At 42.9% G+C, this 19,968-nt stretch overlaps 1 protein-coding gene across 2 annotated transcripts in view; it reads right to left on the reverse strand.

The window, feature by feature from the left end:
* LAPTM4B (lysosomal protein transmembrane 4 beta) overlaps positions 1 to 19,968 on the reverse strand; it is a 51,424-nt gene that overhangs the window by 17,762 nt on the left and 13,694 nt on the right. Inside the window, exons 1-4 of one of the 2 annotated variants that reach the window (XM_053395579.1) lie at positions 11,373 to 11,507; positions 8,198 to 8,309; positions 4,148 to 4,221; positions 2,985 to 3,107 (exon numbers count right to left, since the gene is read on the reverse strand). In XM_053395579.1, the coding sequence (XP_053251554.1) occupies positions 2,985 to 3,107; positions 4,148 to 4,221; positions 8,198 to 8,309; positions 11,373 to 11,492 (429 nt within the window). In that variant the 5' untranslated portion in view covers positions 11,493 to 11,507. Of the gene's footprint in view, positions 1 to 2,984; positions 3,108 to 4,147; positions 4,222 to 8,197; positions 8,310 to 11,372; positions 11,508 to 19,968 lie in introns of those variants that run through there. The other variant, XM_053395580.1, reaches the window with a different exon arrangement.

The raw sequence follows: 19,968 nt of genomic DNA on the forward strand, positions 1-19,968 counted from the left end.
GCGTGGAGTTTTGTTTACACCTGGCTGCAGGGAGAAGTACGTGGCTTCAGATGACAGCCATTGGGCAAACTGATGAGTGATCACTACCGTAGTTGTAGTGATCAACAGGGAGATCCACTTGGAAAACCACTGTGCAGATGGGGCTCATGTCCAAGACCCCATGGTGGTACCCAGAAGCCAGAAGAAGAAGAAGAAGAGTTTGGATTTGATATCCCACTTTATCACTACCCGAAGGAGTCTCAAAGCGGCTCACAATCTCCTTTCCCTTCCTCCCCCACAACAAATACTCTGTGAGGTGAGTGAGGCTGAGAGACTTCAGAGAAGTGTGACTGGCCCAAGGTCACCCAGCAGCTGCTTGTGGAGGAGCGGGGAATCAAACCAGGTTCACCAGATTACGAGTCCACTGCTCTTAACCACCACTGACAGAACTGTAAGGACCCCACAATTAGAGTATTTGTGTCCCGCTTTTCCACCAAAAAAGCTACCAGAGCCAATTAAAACAAGACATTCCCTGCCCACAGGTTTATAATCTAAAAACCACGACACATACGTGAAAGGGCCAGGGAAGGAAGAGGAAGATGACCTGAGGGTCATCTAGTCCAACCTCTGTAATGACCATGTATCAATATCAGCCTTGTAAGGAAAGAATAAGAAAGAAGAACTTGGCACAAGCAGGACTTTGACTTGCCATTGTCACCCTGTCATTAGTAAAAGTAACCCATTTGAAGTAACCCAGCTCATGCACTTACTATAAACAAAAACAAATGAACAAAAGAGGAGAATGGCCAGGATCCAAGCCCAGCAAAAACCTGAATCTCTTCCAATCCCTGAGGGAGCCGGAGCCATTTCCACTTTTTAAGAATGCTTGCCACAGGGAAAAATAAAATCTTGAGCGAAGTGTTTTGTAAGTGCTTGCATTCCAATATCACATCATTAAGCTCACTGTTACTATGAATGGGGTGCTTAATACGATGAATCCCAATAGATCCTGTAAGTAAGACCTCTGGTTTCTCAAATTTGATGTTTGATGAAGCTATTGCAGTTCATGCAGCCATTAATCTTTATCACAGTCCATATCTCTATTTGATTTGAAATTGTTTTTACATATGAAATTATTTTTAAAGTTGATATATTTTTACTGTGAAATCCATTCTAGATATTTTATGGGAAGAAATTCATAAACAAAATAATTTAGAATTGAGCACCCCATGCCAATGGAGAACGGGGTGGGAATTAAGAAGCAAGAGACATTTCTCTAGAGGGGACAGAAACAGAAATTCTGCACTGCATTATTTTCCTTCTTCCGTCTATTCCATTGTTCTCTGGACCGCTATGAGCTAATTCAGCATTCTTGTGGGTTTAAAACAAACAAGTCCACATATGGTAACCAGGTTGGCAATTAAGGATCAGAGCAAAACTAAATATAAGGGACAAGGAGCAGAGTGCGCTCTGTCTCTTTTAATCCTTCTTCCTCTTCATAATTACATCGGCCTTATAATGAATCATGCAGCTTGATTGCACTGTGTGTCAGCCTACTTCCAGAGGCCAATGGTTTAAAGAGGGGGAGAAGCAGTCCATAGCCCAATAGCCTTACATTTCACATTCTTTTATTAAGACTTTTGCACTTCCAAGTTTTTTTTAATGCAGTTCTCACAAAATGTACCCAAAGGCATTAAAATGTATTTTTTAAATGGCTTTGAAGATTTTTGTATACAATAAAGCGGCATATAGATTTTACGAAATAAATAAATATTTTAGGATAAAGCAACGTTGCTATAAAATTAGTATTTTGTAAAGATCCATGGACATATCTATAGGCATAATACATTTGAATGTATAATACCATGATGTGATTTTAAAAAATGTGCAATATAACAACGTGATAATACATTTCCCCCTGCTGTCAAACGGAGAAGAACCATAAAAGTAGAGCAGGTGCTTTGAAAGCAATAAGATTTCAGTTTCTGTCCCTGGCATCTCCCATCTTAGAGCTGGAAGATGGCTTTGTAGGCTATCAAGTTCAAGCCCCTGCTTAACGCAGGAGCCAAAGATGGAAAAGACATTTGCTGAGACCCTGGAAAGCCATTGCTAGTCGCTGTAGATAGTCGTGGTCTAATCTGGCCTGCTTTGACAATTTCTTGTATTCTAATATAGCTCCACCTAGAGCATTTGGGGATTTCAGACCCCCACTGTGAAGTATGAAAAGTGTCTTTGAACAAACATCCAGGCATCATCAAGTTCTTTTTTAACAATGGCTTGATAGGTCTGAACCTGTGTTATTTTTTTGTAACGCCAAGTTTAGAGTCTTTAAGAAGGTGCAACAACTCATGGTCAGCCAAAGGTCCACTGACACAAAAAATGGCACTTGCTTGGGTCAATGTCAAAATAACAATAAGAAAAGATACCAGTTTTTACTGATCTCAAGAGTCCCACAAATATTTGAGGCTTTAGCCTCCATTTTGGACTCCTGATCAGACATTGCCAGGGAGGCAAAGATGTTCTCTCCCTGGACTTCTCTTCTGCAAGGAACTCTGCACATGCTCTGAAAACCAGGGCTATGCTCCAGCAGGTAAAATGTAACAAAGTCAGACTGACTTTTCTAATGATACCTCATAAGGTTCTTTAAGATGGTATTCAATGAAGCGCTTCTGCTAGCAACAGAACTTTTCCTCCCTCTTCTGTCACCATGTACGTCTGCATGCCCTAGATTTGTTCTGGGGGTTCTCCACACAAGCAGAAGTCCTTGCACTAGCAGAAGCACTTGATTGGATACTGAGTTAGTTAGATACAGACATAAAAGCTTTGGGGCATTTTCACATGTGAATATTAGAGTTTTTGCAAAAGCCAAAACCATGGCAGATAAGAACCATGATTCATCCAAACCTCCCTTGGGTTTTGTTTAGAACAAAGGAACAAACTGTGCTGCAAAGCTTTGCCCTTAGTTTCTCAAGGACAGCAATGAATGATGGGGGAAAGGGACTTACCAGTTGCTGCAGGTAATCCTGAATTGTGCTTGGGTACACAAGAATGCTAATAGCGACCAAGGTGTTGAGTGCAAAATCAAATATTTGGTAACAGAAGAAAGGGATGATCCACGCTGCATGTTGCTGTATGTTAAAGAGAGAGAGAAAGAGGAAACTTAATGGTTATCTAGAGATTTCTAACACACTTTTACAGTGGTATCTCAGGTTACAGACGCTTCAGGTTACAGACTCTGCTAACCCAGAAATAGTACCTCTGGTTAAGAACTTTACCTCAGGATGAGAACAGAAATCACACAGCGGCAGCGGGAGGCCCCATTAGCTAAAGTGGTATCTCGGGTTAAGAACAGTTTCAGGTTAAGAATGGACCTCTGGAACGAATTAAGTTCTTAACCCGAGGTACCACTGTATTTTACTTTCCCAGAGAGTTCAAATCAGTTCACAAAAGAACCAAACTATAAGGACAAAGAGATATCACAAAGATAAATATTTCATTAAAAGGTAAAGGGACCCCTGATCGTTAGGTCCAGTTGTGGACGACTCTGGCTTTATTGGCCGAGGGAGTCGGCGTACAGCTTCCGGGTCATGTGGCCAGCATGACTAAGCCGCTTTTGGCGAACCAGAGCAGTGCACCGAAACGCCGTTTCCCTTCCCGCCAAAGCAGTACCTATTTATCTACTTGCACTTTAACGTGCTTTCGAATTGCTAGGTTGGCAGGAGCAGGGACCGAGCAACGGGAGCTCACCCCGTCACGGGGATTCGAACCGCTGACCTTCTGATCGGCAAGTCCTAGGCTCTGTGGTTTAACCCACAGCGCCACCCGCGTCCCTTAAATATTTCATTAGACTTAGATTAAAAGTCAGTCATATCATGACCCCTTCTCCCCAAATGGCACCCCTGTGTTGATATTTCCACATATTTTCTAGCATCTGGAATGCCTTAACAGGCAGATGGCTGCAAACATGAAGACCCTTCTGGCCCTGCCATGGGAGTTCGGAGGGATAGGTGTTTTTTCACATGATGTTGGCCACATGCCCAGTTAAGGCACTGTAAATATGACAGCTTGTTATTTTCCCACAAACTTATCGGCTGTTTTGTCTACCAGCTTTATGTATTCAATTTTTATGCAGGGATGGTTACGACTGACTGAATAAGTCATGCGTTACCTTATATGCGCCGTATGTGGCCATTGCACAGATGAGGATCATGAGAAGAGAAATTGCAGTAGCGATGCACATATCTGAAAGAAAAAACCAGTCAGTCTTTGGTACGTGGTGAAATGGTTCAGCTAATTCTAATCCCAAGGTCTTTTGAGAGGTGGCAAGGAAACGCTGACAAAATATGCAACACTTGATTTGTAATTAGCAGAAGGAAGCAAAAGATACACGTCTGAAGAACGTGTGCACTATCAGAGGGTGCAGGAATCAGATTCCTTTCCTCCTCTTTTAAGGAAGACTCACCGCCGTTCAAAAAGTATGAAAGAACTGGCACAAGACAAAACTGGATTGCCTTTGGTCTCAGTGTAAGTTGTATCATGCCTAATCACTTCTCCCTCAGTTCTGATAGTGCCAGCATTCCTCTGATACATGAGCGTCCTCTGCTGGAGGATTTAAAAGTCTAGGATGTGTCTAGCTTTGTGATGGCATATGCATCAATTTCAAGGTATCTGTGTCCTTGTTTGCTTTTTTGGGGGGGTAGTGGTGTATTTTCTTTTTTCTTTTTGGTAATGTGCCATGAATGCTGATGTCCCTGCCTCTTCTTTCAACAGTGCTGTTCTTTATGTAAGCTTCTATGATTTGCCCTAAACAAATTCCTCATTTGTTTTGTCTCAAGCAGTCCTTTGCTGCCAGTGAGCTCTGGAATGAGCTGCGGGGGAACATGAATGCTGCTCTTTTCTTGTAAAGTTTATGATCTGAAGCAGCTGTGACCATGGCCTCTAGTTTGGCCTAAGACTTGAATGAAGCAAGGCACCCCACCCCCAAAGCAGCATTTTAGCAGTATTATTTTCTGAGCTCTGTATGTACACGCAGACATGCAGATTTGGCGGGGGGGAGGGGAACCTTATGTCTCAAACTGCATTAAATAGAATCATAGAATCATAGAGTTGGAAGAGACCACAAGGGCCATCGAGTCCAACCCCCTGCCAAGCAGGAAACACCATCAGAGCACTCCTGACATATGGTTGTCAAGTCTCTGCTTAAAGACCTCCAAAGAAGGAGACTCCACCACACTCCTTGGCAGCAAATTCCACTGTCGAACAGCTCTTACTGTCAGGAAGTTCTTCCTAATGTTTAGGTAGAATCTTCTTTTCTGCAGTTTGGATCCATTGCTCCGTGTCCGCTTCTCTGGAGCAGCAGAAAACAACCTTTCTCCCTCCTCTATGTGACATCCTTTTATATATTTGAACATGGCTATCATATCACCCCTTAACCTCCTTTTCTCCAGGCTAAACATGCCCAGCTCCCTTAGCCGTTCCTCATAAGGCATCGTTTCCAGGCCTTTGACCATTTTGGTTGCCCTCCTCTGGACACGTTCCAGTTTGTCAGTGTCCTTCTTGAACTGTGGCGCCCAGAACTGGACACAGTACTCCAGGTGAGGTCTGACCAGAGCAGAATACAGTGGCACTATTACTTCCCTTGATCTAGATGCTATACTCCTATTGATGCAGCCCAGAATTGCATTGGCTTTTTTAGCTGCCGCGTCACACTGTTGGCTCATGTCAAGTTTGTGGTCAACCAAGATTCCTAGATCCTTTTCACATGTAGTGCTCTCAAGCCAGGTGTCACCCATCTTGTATTTGTGCCTCTCATTTTTTTTGCCCAAGTGCAATACTTTACATTTTTCCCTGTTAAAGTTCATCTTGTTTGTTTTGGCCCAGTTCTCTAATCTGTCAAGGTCGTTTTGAAGTGTGATCCTGTCCTCTGGGGTGTTAGCCACCCCTCCCAGTTTGGTGTCATCTGCAAATTTGAGCAGGATGCCCTTGAGTCCATCATCCAAGTCGTTGATAAAGATGTTGAATAAGACCGGGCCCAAGACAGAACCCTGTGGCACCCCACTAGTCACTCTTCTCCAGGATGAAGAGGAACCATTGATGAGCACCCTTTGCGTTCGGTCAGTCAGCCAGTTACAAATCCACTGAGTGGTAGCAAAGTCAAGACTAAATAATAAATTGACACTGGACTAGTACTGGATACCAAGCACCCAGAAGCAAAAATGATTATCACCATAATACTTTCCAAGGGAACACAAATATGAAGAATGTTCTTGGCTACTAACAATGACAAAACAAAAGTACAGTAAGTACTAGAGCCATGACCATTTAATTTATTTATTTTTTACTGTTTCGATAGGAGTACTTCGAAGTTTTCTTTTTGACGGGACATTTTATAAGCCAGTTTTAGGGTGTCTCCATTTTCACCTCCCCACTAGTGTAAACAAAAACAAAAAAACAGTTTTAAGTCATTAATATTATGTATTGCTGATCAATCTTTCCAAAACATGAGCATTCAGGGGAATGAGGGAAAGTTGATAAATGAAACTACTCAATTAATAAAATATACTTGAGTAATAATAGCTCTGATTAACTCAACAGGAAAAGCACCATATGTTGTGATAAGACTAATGGTGGAATCTTATAACAACTTACCTAGGAGTAAGTCCGATTGATATCTACTTCCAAGTAGACACATATGGGATTGCACTATAAGAAACTATCTCCTTATTGGTCTGCCGACATCAGGAAGGCTCCTTCACTGTGCTCTATTTGGTGGGTGCTTAAAACAATTTTATTTAGACAAGTCTACCCAAATATGTAGAATGTTGATATGTGTTTTCATCTGTTTCGTCTTCTTTTTTTAATTGGGTTTTATAAACAGGAATAATGTTATACAAATAAGTATACCAAGTTTTTTCATGTCATTTGTATATCGCAAAAAGAGCATAATAAATGTGGAGTAATATCTAAAACATATGGTTCATTATTAGTGGCCAGTGTATGAGTTCTTGGTTCATGAATTGGTTTAAACAATTAGGAAGGAAAGAGGGGGAAAGAGGGTGAGTGAGGAATGGTAAGTGGGGTGGGGGCTGGTGGTTATGCTTCTATTCTTCTACGTAGTGTATATGTGGGGTTTTGTGTCAGCGTTACTTGTATTTGTTCTCTTACTATTGTTGTATTTTCTTGGTGGTGAGAAAGGTTGGGGGTGGCTGAGGGTGTGGTTGTCTTTGGTTGGCTGTAGTGAGAATTGATTTTGTGTTTGAGAGGGTGTGTGTGTGTGTAGTTTCTAATCAGGTTTGCCAGATTGATTTGTATGCTGTTGGCAGATTCTTGTTGTTGTCTTGTTGGACTATGTATGTGATAAAGGGAAACCATACCTCAAACCTATTAAGTTGTGCTGACATAAAGTGTGATGGGGGGGAGGGGGTTAAAATTAAATTTGGGTTAAAAAATGGGGGGTAGGTTTCAGAAAGTAGGTTTTCATCTGTTTATCACTGATTAATTCTTCTGAATGTTTTATATAGTTGTTTTTAACTCTCTCTTTAACCATTTTTATTGTTTTATTCTTTTTGCAAACTGCTTTGAAGGTTGTTGTTGTGCTTTTTTTTACAATCAAGTAATGTATACACTTTATAAAATAAATAAATTTAAGGTGCAAGTTGGTTCCTAGGCTTACAAGCTAAAGGAGAGGATGCAAAAGGAAAAAGGACTAAGGAGAACAAGGCCCATGTTATGACCCTGCTTCCTTCCTTTCCCTCAAAGGCAGCCTGCTAGAATGGCTTCTTCCATGTGACCACTTGCAAGCAGCAACAGTAGTTCACAAAACAGATTGAAAATTGTTATTCAAAGACCGTCTCCAAAGAAGGATTTGTTCCAAAATGTGTCGAGCCTAAAAGAGCATTTAAAAAATGTGTGCACCTGGAGAACTCCTCCCTCAACTGCTGTATTAACCTACACTGACTTTCATTGTCAAGGTTATCTCCAAGAATAAAGACAAGGTAGCCGGTTTCGATAAATCAGCTTCAGTTGCAGTCCTCTCCGCAAAACTCATCTTTAATGTCTGCTTATTTGTCAAAAGATTTTTTTAATTTTTTTTTTAAAAGAAGGCTTTCTTTTTTGTGCAAATTCTAAACCTGGTTCTCAAAGTGCTGTCTTGGCACAATACCAGTTCAATTTAATGGGGATCTGCTTGTAAATTACTAATGAAATGACGTATACTTACTGGCATCGTCCATAAATTCCAAGTCACCCCCCAATTCAGCAGTTGTTAAGTGGTACTGGCCAGGGTCTGTCAAGGCGCTCAGTATAATCAGCAGAACCACTGAGTTGATGATCTGGGTAGGGAAAGGAAGTTGGGAAAGTAGAAGGTCAAAAATGAACAAATTCTGATGTTAAGCGTTGTCAGCATTTCATAGAAGTGAATAGAAGAAACAATATCTCATGAGAAGAGCCTGCAGGATCAGGCCGATGGCCCAACAGCATCCTATTCTCACAGTGGCCAACAAAGTGCTGCTTATGTGAAACACACAAGCAGGACTTGAATAATATTTTCTATTGTTATACCATGAGAATGATGTTGATAGGATGACACTTCTCCCTCAGTCTTCTTCCTGTACAGTAGGTATGGAAAACTTCTGGTTTTTAATATAGAATATTTATTGATTTTAATATAGAATATTTATATCTCACAAGCCTTCATAAAATCTAAACAGCTACCAGTAATTAAAAGCAGTATCTGCATATAAACTCCTGGCTTGACACTCTTACCTGTGTGTCTCAAGGACCAGATGGAGAAGGCTAGAGGGCCAAACACATGAGGGAAGACATGCTAGCCAGGGGCAGACACTGCTTTAATGGTTGGAAGCTGCTTTGATTTTATGAAGGCGGGTGAGGTAGAAATATTCTATATTAAAATCAATAAATGTTGCATATTAAAAACAACAATAGAGGTGCAGAATCAGCAATATGTGAGTCAGGGATGTAAAGATGGGAAACATTTCAATAGAAATTTTCATTTGGCAAATCTAGGAACATCCTATTGACAACCTCTCTTGGTGTTATAGTTTGTTTTTTTTGATACTGAACACTGGGGAACATTTCAGCACAGCCATACAAAAGCATCCGTCGGCTTCTTTTCCTAATGTGTGCTCTCTCTCTGACCTGTATATGTATTTTAAAAACAGCCTGCTCCCAACAAGGGCTGCATCTGACTGTCTTGCTAAACCAGCGATGGGAATCTCAGGGCACGCCAAGCCTATTTGGGGTCGTTGGGACTCTCTCTAGGCCACACCCCTTCCCGAGGCCACGCCCCTCACCAACTTCGCTTTCACACCTGCATTGTGTGTTTTCGCCTGGTGAGAATGTACCCTCTAACTCTTATCATGATGCTTCTTGCTTTTCCTGGTCAGAGAGGAATGTGAAAAGTAAATGGACATTTGTTGTGGTGCAATGGATCAGTGTGTCTGTCTGTTAACCAGGTTGCTCCTGGATCAAGCCCACCCTGGGCAGGATTCCTGCACTGCAGTAGGTTAGCCAAATGGCCCTCAGACCCCCTGCACTAAACCACAGTTTAACACAAGGTGCACAAGCAGAAGGAGACACATCTTAAGGACTGTTTTCTGCCATCACCCTGCATGGCAAAATTCTTATTATGTCCCCCGTCCCCCCCAAATACATACCCTGGCCAGCCATTACTCTTGGCATATTGCTAGTCAGAAATAAAAGTCACCTCTAACAATGGGCTATTCATGCTGCCTCAGTAATCCTGCCCATGTGGATTATAAAATCCCTATTTATAGTTTTATTTGGTTCTAGGAATCTAAATGGCCGGGAGGAAATAATAATCCTAACTGGGATTCTTGTGAATGTTCCAATTCACAGATTCCTAATCTGAATAATGTTGATGAGCTGGAGTCAATGAGAGCTTGCCCTAAGCTGTTGCTAGGAAACCATACGTGGCTGCCTGTGGGACGAGGCCTAGCGAGACCAATCACAGCCAAGTCACCCAAGCTCCTAAATTCATGGCTGCCAGCCAAGGACTGGTCACTGTGGCATATGACAAACTCAAATCTACACATGACACCGGCAGAGCTGTTTGCCTGAGCCTGACCCAAATGCTGTACAGCGAGGAGGCAATATCTGAGTTTTAGAGTAAAACAGGCCACGGGGGATGAACCAGACTAATGCCATTTTAAGCTAGCAGCCACTGTCCCTGAGGCAATAGAGCCACGCATTGTTTGCTGTGCTTTTTCAATCGCTACCTCTCCCTTTGAAATGTACTGTTGAGGAACAGCGAGGAGAACATTTCCCTGTAACAATAGTGCAAATAAAGAAGTAACATACCACAGAACTGAAGAACATGTGCAAAAAGCCGAATCATGTGCAAATACTGTGAATCTATGCCAATGCATAGGTCAACACTTCGTAACCAATCAGCATGTAACACAATTTACCCTCCTGATGGCTCGATGTAAGCAACGTGTATAAAAATATTTCATGGGTACCCAGAAGGTATACAGGCTTTGGAATCCTGTACCTTCTTACTGCAGTCTGAATAAAATACACTTTTCTCTGCCTTGCTGTGGTTATTGGCTCAAGGTCATCCCAGCATCAGACCTTAATCTGTTAACAGTGAGGTGACCTAGACCCTGCTCATAACTGCTTTTCTTGCTCAGCTGAGTTAATTTCTAGTACTGGTACTCTATGTTCCAGAAAAATGCAGGGATGGGGAAGGGAGATAAGTTTTGCAGGCAGGGAAGAGTTCATTACCCCTCTCACCTGCACACCATCCACTATTCCAAAGATTTATCTATGCCATCCCCATGTAAAATAGTTTTGTGGCAGATAGACATTTAAGCAAATGGGCCTATTGTTACACCTAGTTTGAAAGTTTGAGCTACCTCAATTCTGCTTTAAGCACGAAGAACCACAAAGTACCTCACTGGGCAGAAATATTTATGGGTTTCAGCTTCTCATTTATGGGTTCAGCCTTTACTGACATTAACATGCCATTTGAACCTAAAAGCGACTTCAGGACATCACATAATTTAGGAAAGACAGGATGCACAAGCGGTTCCCACACTGTTTCACACACCTTTACAAGACATGCAACAATGGAGGAAAAGGAACAATAAAAAAAGTTCTGTTTCAGACACTACAGAGAAATGTGGAGAACAAGAAGCAGACGCTATAATCATTTCCCTCCACATGACAGAATATTCAATGCCATGTTTCTGCTATTTGCAGGAGATAAGCTTGGATTTGTGATTACCATATTTACTGCTGATTTATCCACCGACCTCTGAGTAGCATTCTATGCATCACAAGCCTAGATAATAAACTGATTTTTGTAGGAAAACAATGGAAACATGAATGATTCTTATTCTGAAAGGGCTCACCTTGAGGTGTTTTGTGTCAAGAAGCACCTCACAGGAACAATGAAGAAAGAGATTAACCAGAGTCTGAATCCCAGGTAAATAGGGCAGGACACCATGCTGTGATTTGAGCTCAGGTCCCATTACTAACTGCTCTGTGGAAAAGACTGGTGTCATGACCAGGGGGATGGCAGAATGCTCAGCCCTTATTATAAAGAAGTCACACCATTCAAATTGTTTCACACACAAAAAGGGATCATTATTAAGCTACTGCACAGAACAAAGCATTGGGGCATATCCAAAAAGGTCACCCTATTTGCACGAGGGCTTCTCCTTATGCATCAGAACTGCCCCCTCCCCATCATGTATCCTTCAAATCTGTTCTGGGTCCGTCCCCCCGAGCTTCCTGAGTAGATCTTGGAGGCACAGAGGGAGAGGAGAGGGTGGGGAATTTTCATTGCGCCAGCATGACAATTTCATCGGATACTACCTCTTCTTTATAGATACATCCTCATAGAATCGTACATGAAGGGACCACGAGGGTCATCTAGTCCAACCCCCTGCAATTCAGGAATCCTTTGCTCAACGTAGGGCTCAAACCCATGACCCGGAGATTCAGAGTTTCATGCTTTACCAACTGAGCTAGAACTAACGAATCCAACAGAACAGGTTAAATAGGTGCTATATTGAGTTTTGTGGCATGTGGCATGTTGAGGCATTTGTGTGCACATACTCCGGTGAACTCATGGAAAGAGGACAAAAAGATGCCCTCTCTACAACTGGCTAGTGTCACTGGAACCCAAAGCAATGGTAGCCATACATGGACCATACAGATTACTAGCATCATCTGTACCACATCCTGAAGAATGCTGCCAAGTACAGGTGGACTACTTATTACAGTGCTAAGTATTTACCGTATTTTTCGCTCTATAAGATGCACCAGACCACAAGACACACCTAGTTTTTGGAGAAGGAAAACAAGAAAAAAAATATTCTGAATATCAGAAGCCAGAACAGCAAGAGGGATCGCTGTGCAGTGAAAGCAGCAATCCCTCTTGCTGTTCTGGCTTCTGCGATAGCTGCGCAGCCTGCATTCGCTCCATAAGACGCGCACACATTTCCCCTTACTTTTTAGGAGGGAAAAAGTGAGTCTTATAGAGCAAAAAATACGGTAACTTCCCTACAAATTGTTCTCAAGAAGCTTATCTTTGAAATGGCCGGCTAGTACTTGCAAGTAGTTCTGCTAACAGGAAAGCATTTGGAAAGGCAAGCAGGAATGCTTACTTGAAAGCAAATGGAAATGCAAGCAAGTTCCTTTCTCTATCACATGATGCAGCTTACTTGGAAATAGTTTGCAGTGTGGTTCTTTGGACATCTGAATCCTACACATGAAAAAACAAACAAACCTGGAACAAGGAAGGCTGGTTTACCTCTTCATGTTGCGAAAAGAAAATATGCAATGGAGTATTGGTACTCAAACAGCCTAAATGCTGCAGGGGATTCTTTCAGCATTTCATCTAGAAGAATATGTAGGTTTCTGGATGGTGCTAAGACTCAAAATGGCAGTCTCTGGCCAACATCCATAGTGGAACATCATAGCCTAAATCAGCACTAGTGATTATAAAGAGGAAGTGCCAACAGGAAAAGCAATATTCACAGTCCCAAAGGATTTAAGAAATCAGTAAAGAAAAGATAAATCACAGAAGGGCAGAAATAGCGGAGACAAGCACACAGGCAAACAAGCAGGCAGACGGTATTAGCACATAATGGATTAAAGGAGGCTGGCTGACCCAAAGGAGGCTGAGTGTACTGCCTGCATGCTAGGCAAAATAAGGTGACTTATACTGTGGTTACATAAAGGATAAAGCTTGAGCAAATCACTGAGCATGTAGTTTAGCAATTCCATTTGCCTGCTGCAAAATGCTTAAGTTACAAATCTATAACTAATAACCGTCTCAGAAGACTCACCAAAGAATGAGATATACAAGATCTGTTATTTCAGATGTGCTGTGTCTAGTTCGGGTGATGAATCACACAGCAAAAGCAGCACTGTTTCACCCACCCTTGGATATGAGGGGCTGGATATATACATTTTTACAAATACGTAAATGGTAACAAACAGAACCCAGCTTGGTCAGGTGTCTTGAGCAGCTCTGTCAACTCCAAACTATGTCCCTCCAACTGCATCCAGCTACGGACATGTATGCAAAGTCACACACATCGCTTGTAACAGGGAACTCAGGTGGCGAGAACCAACAGGACCACTGAGAGACGAACTCTGAGGCTTGAGAAAGTTCGCTTAAAAAAACTGCAGAGCAAAAAATCAACACTGAAACCTGCCCAATGCAGAATGTGCATGCTCAGAAGCCACAGAATGTTTTGATTATCAGAAAACTGAATCAGAAAACTTGGGGAGTGGGGATGTAATGAAGTATCATGGAAGATGGTGGGGCCGACTGGCTGGCATTATGAACAGGAGTATTTCTGTAAAGAGGTGAGGGCACTCTGCAACTTCCATTTGCTTAAATCAGGGATGGCCAGTTTCTCTGTTCTTGAGCGTAGCTTTGGTTTCAAGACTGTGCCCCAAGGGCTGGAAGTGTATTTTGCCAGAGAACAAGATTCCATTACCAGCAAGACAAGACAAGACAGGGATTTTGTAGCTGTACACACCAGCCACAACAAATATCTCTGCTAAGCAACCTGCTCAGTACAGATTTCTAAATTCTACAGGATCTGGGGTTTTTAATGCATTAAAATAAATAAATCAGTAAGTGCGTTAAAAAACCTCATCTTGGTGGGGTGGGGTGGGGTAAGCACTGAAGGTGTGATAGTATGCTGTCCCAGTTCAGAAAAACAACTCTCTATACATAGAGAGATAAAAACATTGCTTATTTGGACACACTTTCCCAATTCTTACAGCCTAAAGAACAAGTGAAACATAGCTTCCTATAGAAGGGATTAGGAGATGGATATACCAGCCAGGCACATGAACTCACTAGGATCCCACAGGTAAGCATTATTTTGGAATGGAAAAAGGCCGTAGTGCAATGGTAGAGCAATTGCCTTGCATTGCAAAATGTCCCAGTTTCAATTGCTGGCATCTCTAGGTACAGCTGGAAGAGACTGCTGTCAGGAGGTGGACCTGTAAATCAGCAGAAGCATATTGGGAATGATATATAATGAATTAAAGAAAATGTTTAAAGTGACTTTTAGTAAAAAAACAAAAACAAAACCCAGAGGCTTTTCTATTAGGTATAATGGGAGAAGAAATCCCAAAAGAGAAAAAGGTCCTATTCGTGTATGCGACAACAACAGTAAGAATGTTATGTGCCCAGGGATAGAAGGAAGAAAGAACCCCATCAAAAGAAGAATGGATAGCGAAATTGATGGACTATGCCAAAATGGCGAAAATCAGGGAAGATCAGACACCAAAAAGACAAAAGATTTAAAAAAGAATGGACATTAGCAGGCTTAGAATAGCATGAGTGATATAATTAGGGTAAATTTTGAAAAAAGGGAGGTGAAAAAATTAGATAATGATATAAAGAGGCAGAAAAGATAGTAGGCAATGATGGGAAACAGGGGAGGAGGTGAGGGGAAGTCCAGGGGTTTGGAACCCCCAAAAGATAAATGTTTTGTTGTCTTGATACGAATGTAAAAATGTAAGCAAAAAATCCTTAAAATTAGAGAGAGAGAGAGAGAGAGAGAGAGAGAGAGAGAGAGAGAGAGAGAGACTGCACCAATGGCCTGACCTGGTATAAGGCAGCTTCCTATGTGGAATACAAAGAGCTAGGGAGATTTCCTAGATGTGACTGCAGATTAGAACCACATATGCGTGCCAAAAATACAGTTCCTATTGGCATCTCTCACTCGAGTGACAGGAGTCTCATCAGAGAGCCCTGAAAGGCCAGAACAATGTGGCTTAATGTTCAATAACTATGGATTTGGTAAACTTTTTGTTAGAATGCCTCCGTGTCACATTGAATAGGTTGTGAACATGGAAGCTAGTTTGAGATGAGCAGCAGCAGGAATCTGAGATTTACACTGCTAAAATTTAAGTTCACCATCCTGGCTGGGAGCTTAATTAAACAAAGTAGGATTTAGTTAATGATATTCAGTGCTTATGTAATCCCCTGGAAAAAAAATTCTGCCAGCAGTACATTGATGAGATACTTCTCAGTTAACAGTGAAGCCTATCTTCGCATCCATTAATTATACAAAAGGAAGCAGCCAGCATGTATGGCAGACGGCACACAGTTGCCCCAAGGTTGCTAATCCCTAAAGCGAAAACTGACAGGTTCTCATCTGGCTTCAAAACAGTCTGCAGAGCTGGTGCATGTGACTTTTCAAAACCATAATGTCCTTTGTAATTACAATGTAAAGTCCTTATCCCGTGTGCTTTAAAGACGCTTAAGAAACTCATTCAGTAGGAGCCAGAAATAAAAATAGACGCACATCTCAAAGGCTGTGCCCTGTGCCAGGCACTGCAAATCGTGGTTTATGAATGTTTTAGTTGTAAACAGAAACTGCCCATAATATCTGTAGGGAAGCATGAAGGGCACAGGACGGAGCGCTTGCACGTGCATTAAGCTGCTTTTAACACACAAAGCAGGATCAGTTGTAACAATTTGCATTCACTCAACAAGTCATCCTTTGCAACAGACCTGATGAAATTCACGGCAGAATTCAGCACCACCACCCAGTGGTGTAGCAAGGTCAGGTGGTACCCGGAGCAGAAAATTTCTTGTCACTCCTGCCTACACTGAAATCTAGTTGGACTCCCAAGAGACTGCGATCTACTCACAATATAAAAACACTGGCTGTGATCTACCCATTGTCTATGGAAGTTATTGAGCTTTTTTTTTTGGGGGGGGTTGGTCAAAGTTGTTGAGCTTTTTGGGGGGTTACAGGGTTTGGGTCCTGAGTTGAGGGAGCTTCTGCTTCTCTCCTCCATTTGCTTGTCTGCCTCCTTCCCATCCTCTCCCTGCCTGCCTACATGCCTCCTCCAGCAGCCTGGGACCACAGGGCTGTCATAACAAAGGGGGAAGGAAGGAACGCCACTGCCAAAGTGGCGCAGCTCCCCCTTCCCCCCGATGGCTCAGGGTAGGCGGGAGTCGCGGGTGGGTGGCACGCCAAATGTCAACCCCCTCAGAGATGACACCTGAGGCGGTCCGCTCCCACCCTACTCATGGAACCTTCCTATTCATGGAACACAAAGTGGGGGAGGCTGTTCCCCTGGAGGCAATGTAGCATTAGGAGCCAGTGTGGTGTAGTGGTTAAGAGTGACAGACTCGTAATCTGGTGAACCGGGTTCGCTTCCCCGCTCCTCCACATGCACTTGCTGGGTGACCTTGGGCTAGTCACACTTTTCTGAAGTCTCTCAGCCTCACTCACCTCACAGAGTGTTTGTTGTGGGGGAGGAAGGGAAAAGGAGATTGTTAGCTGCTTTGAGACTCCTTAGGGTAGTGATAAAGCGGGATATCAAATCCAAACTCCTCCTCTTCTTCTTCTTCTTCTTCTTCTTCTTCTTCTTCTTCGGGGCTGAAGCCTTCCAAACACCCCAGCCTTTGCCATTACAGTGGTACCCCGCAAGACGAACGCCTCGGAAGACGAAAAACTCGCTAGACGAAGGAATTTTTCATTTTCGCAAGACGCATTTCCCTATGGGCTTGCTTCGCAAAACGAAGCTTGCCCCGCAAGCTCCGGGGATAGCGGGGAAGCGCAGCGCGTCTTCCCCGCTGTCCCCGGACCTCTTTTGAAGCAAGGGGCGGCGGGGAGAAGATCGCTTCTCCCCGTTGCCAGCCCCGCAATCTCCGGGGACAGAGGGGAAGGTGCGCACGCCTTCCCCTCTGTCCCCGGACCCCTTTTGAACCAAGGGGTGGCAACGGGGAGAAGCGATCTTCTCCCCTCCGCCCCTTGCTTCAAAAGAGGGGACAGAGGGGAAGGCGTGCACGCCTTCCCCTCTGTCCCTGGACCCCTTTTGAACCAAGGAGCGGCAACGGGGAGAAGCGATTCTCCCCGCTGCCCCTTCCCTTGCTTTAAAACAGGTCCGGGGACAGAGGGGAAGACGCGCGGCGCTTCCCCTCTGTCCCCGGACGGTCTCCATAGGAACGCATTGATTGATTTTCAATGCATTCCTATGGGAAACCGTGCTTCGCAAGACGAAAAACTCGCAAGAAGAAAAAACTTGCGGAACGAATTAATTTCGTCTTGCGAGGCACCACTGTATCATCATCATCACCACCACCGTGGAGCCTTTAAATGGTCCTTTAGCTGACAAGCAATAAACATTCAGTTCTAACGTTTAAATGGCTACCCGAGAGTAAAAATGTAAGAGTAGAAAGTTGAAGGCCAGACCGTTGCCCTACAATAAGTTGGGACCTGGAATAAATTACTTGGACTTTTATAAAGATAAGAAGAGACTCTGGTTTAAATGTCTCATGTGTTTATACATAAAAAGGTGAATCAAAGTTTGAAGATGAGAGACAGCTGCTAAGGTAGTTATACTCCTTGGTCACCATTTCGTATCAACGCTGCATGCCCAGTATTCCCTAAGACAGTTAACTGCTTTTCCTCTGACGTCCATCTCTTCAACAAGTTTACAAAGCTTTAACATGCTAATCCTAGGCTGGCTATCAAAAGAAGATCAGCTGTGACCTTTAGCCAGGACCTCTAGCCACAAATCACTAGAGTCAAGCAGACATATTGATTCTTCATCAGGAGAAATGGCAGCAGCAATCTTGACTTGATGAAAATTGGGTGAAGGCTGCATCATATCGGCAGCTTTTTCTCACAATCCATTACTGATAATTGTGAACAGAGGTGACAATGGAACCTACATCCTTTACCAAGCACTAAGGTTTTTTGTTGTAAATTCTGATTTTTTTCTGGACAAGCGACACCCACTGATCCACCTCCTAGACTTTGCCCTGTGTATCCTTCTTTTAAAATCCCTTTTTCTTTTTTAAAAGGTGAATTTGTACCATATTTTTAAAATGGAGAGACCCATGCCAAGCCATATTCTACTGTGGGCAGGAAATAAGCCCAAGCCAGAGTTCTGCTTTTGTTGTTGTTGTTTAGTTGTTTAGTCGTGTCCGACTCGTCGTGACCCCATGGACCAGAGCACGCCAGGCACTCCTGTCTTCAACTGCCTCCCGTGGATCACTGCCTTGCCGTGGCGAAGGGACTTGAATAACTCAGAGAAGCTATGAGCTATGCCGTGCAGGACCACGCAAGATGGACAGATTATAGTGGAGAGTTTTGACCAAACGTGATCCACCTGGAGCAGGAACTGGCAAGCCACTCCAGTATCCCTGCCAAGAAAACTCCATGGACAAAGACAACAGAGTTCTGCTTTACTAACTGGTTAAAGACAGGAAGAAAAAGATGCTACAGTTGTAAAAAATTGTTCAGCTTACTTCATCACTCAGCAGAAATTCTGTCTTCTATAACACTGGGAAAGAATTATGTGAGAAACAGCTGCGGTGTGAGCCATTTAACCCTTAAAAAGAAAGATTTAAATTCCAGCTGATCATTAGCAAGAGCTCTACCACCCCAAGGCAAAGACAAAATTCCAGCATTCTCTTCAATGCTGTTAGTCTAAGACTGTATTTGAAACTTCATGTCTCTCAGAGATGCACTTTATGATTCTAGTTTTAAAAAGGGATTGACGTAATAATGCACTGGAATTGCATGCTGTAGCCATATATCCATTTGCCTACAAATGCCTTAAATCTGAGAAGGGACAGGTAAAGTAGAAATTACAGTATATGCTTTGATTGATAGCCTACATGTGAAGATGTAGATGCTTACCTCAGACTGTATTAAAAATGTGTCAAGAACGTTTGTACAGGAAAAACCCGGACTTGAGCTAGCCTGAAAGTAGGCGACTTGTTCTTGTTGCGAATCAGACACCCAGCTCCGATAATGTTTCCTATGGGAACGTGACTTACTTTCTATGTGTGTGTAAAGCTAAGGCGAGGGAATGCCTGTGTAATTTATGGGCCTGTGGACATTACTTTTATGGGTTCCCCAGCAGCTGCTGCTATGAGCAAGTAAAGTGGCCTTGAACATCACAACGATGCGGTTATGGAAGAAATCCACTATACGTATCATTTTTAGTCAAACACATCTTCCTACTAAGCTCATAAAAATATCATGCACACCAACTGTGTGCCAACTGTGATCCCAACCCTGACGAAACTTGCATTCCAGCTCTTATAACAAAGCCCAGACATCTTAATACAGTGGTACCTTGGGCTGCAGATGCTTCAGGTTACAGACTCCGCTAACCCAGAAATAGTACCTCGGGTTAAGAACTTTGCTTCAGGATGAGAACAGAAATCGCATGGTGGCAGCAGTGGGAGGCCCCATTAGCTAAAGTGGTATCTCAGGTTAAGAACAGTTTCAGGTTAAGAACGGACCTCCAAAACGAATTAAGTTCTTAACCTGAGGTACCACTGTATAATAATTATTAATTGTCTTTCAGTTCACTACAACCGTTCTAACAATTACTGATGATGAAATTCCCAGCTGTCAGTTTCCAAAGTAGAAGGTGTCTGGCTATAATGTCCTCTGACCTGGAAGTCCTTCTGTGGATGTTGCAGCTAGTTGTGTTCAG

Source organism: Podarcis raffonei, chromosome 7 (assembly GCF_027172205.1).
Source record: "Podarcis raffonei isolate rPodRaf1 chromosome 7, rPodRaf1.pri, whole genome shotgun sequence".
NCBI classification, from domain to species: Eukaryota; Metazoa; Chordata; class Lepidosauria; order Squamata; family Lacertidae; genus Podarcis; species Podarcis raffonei.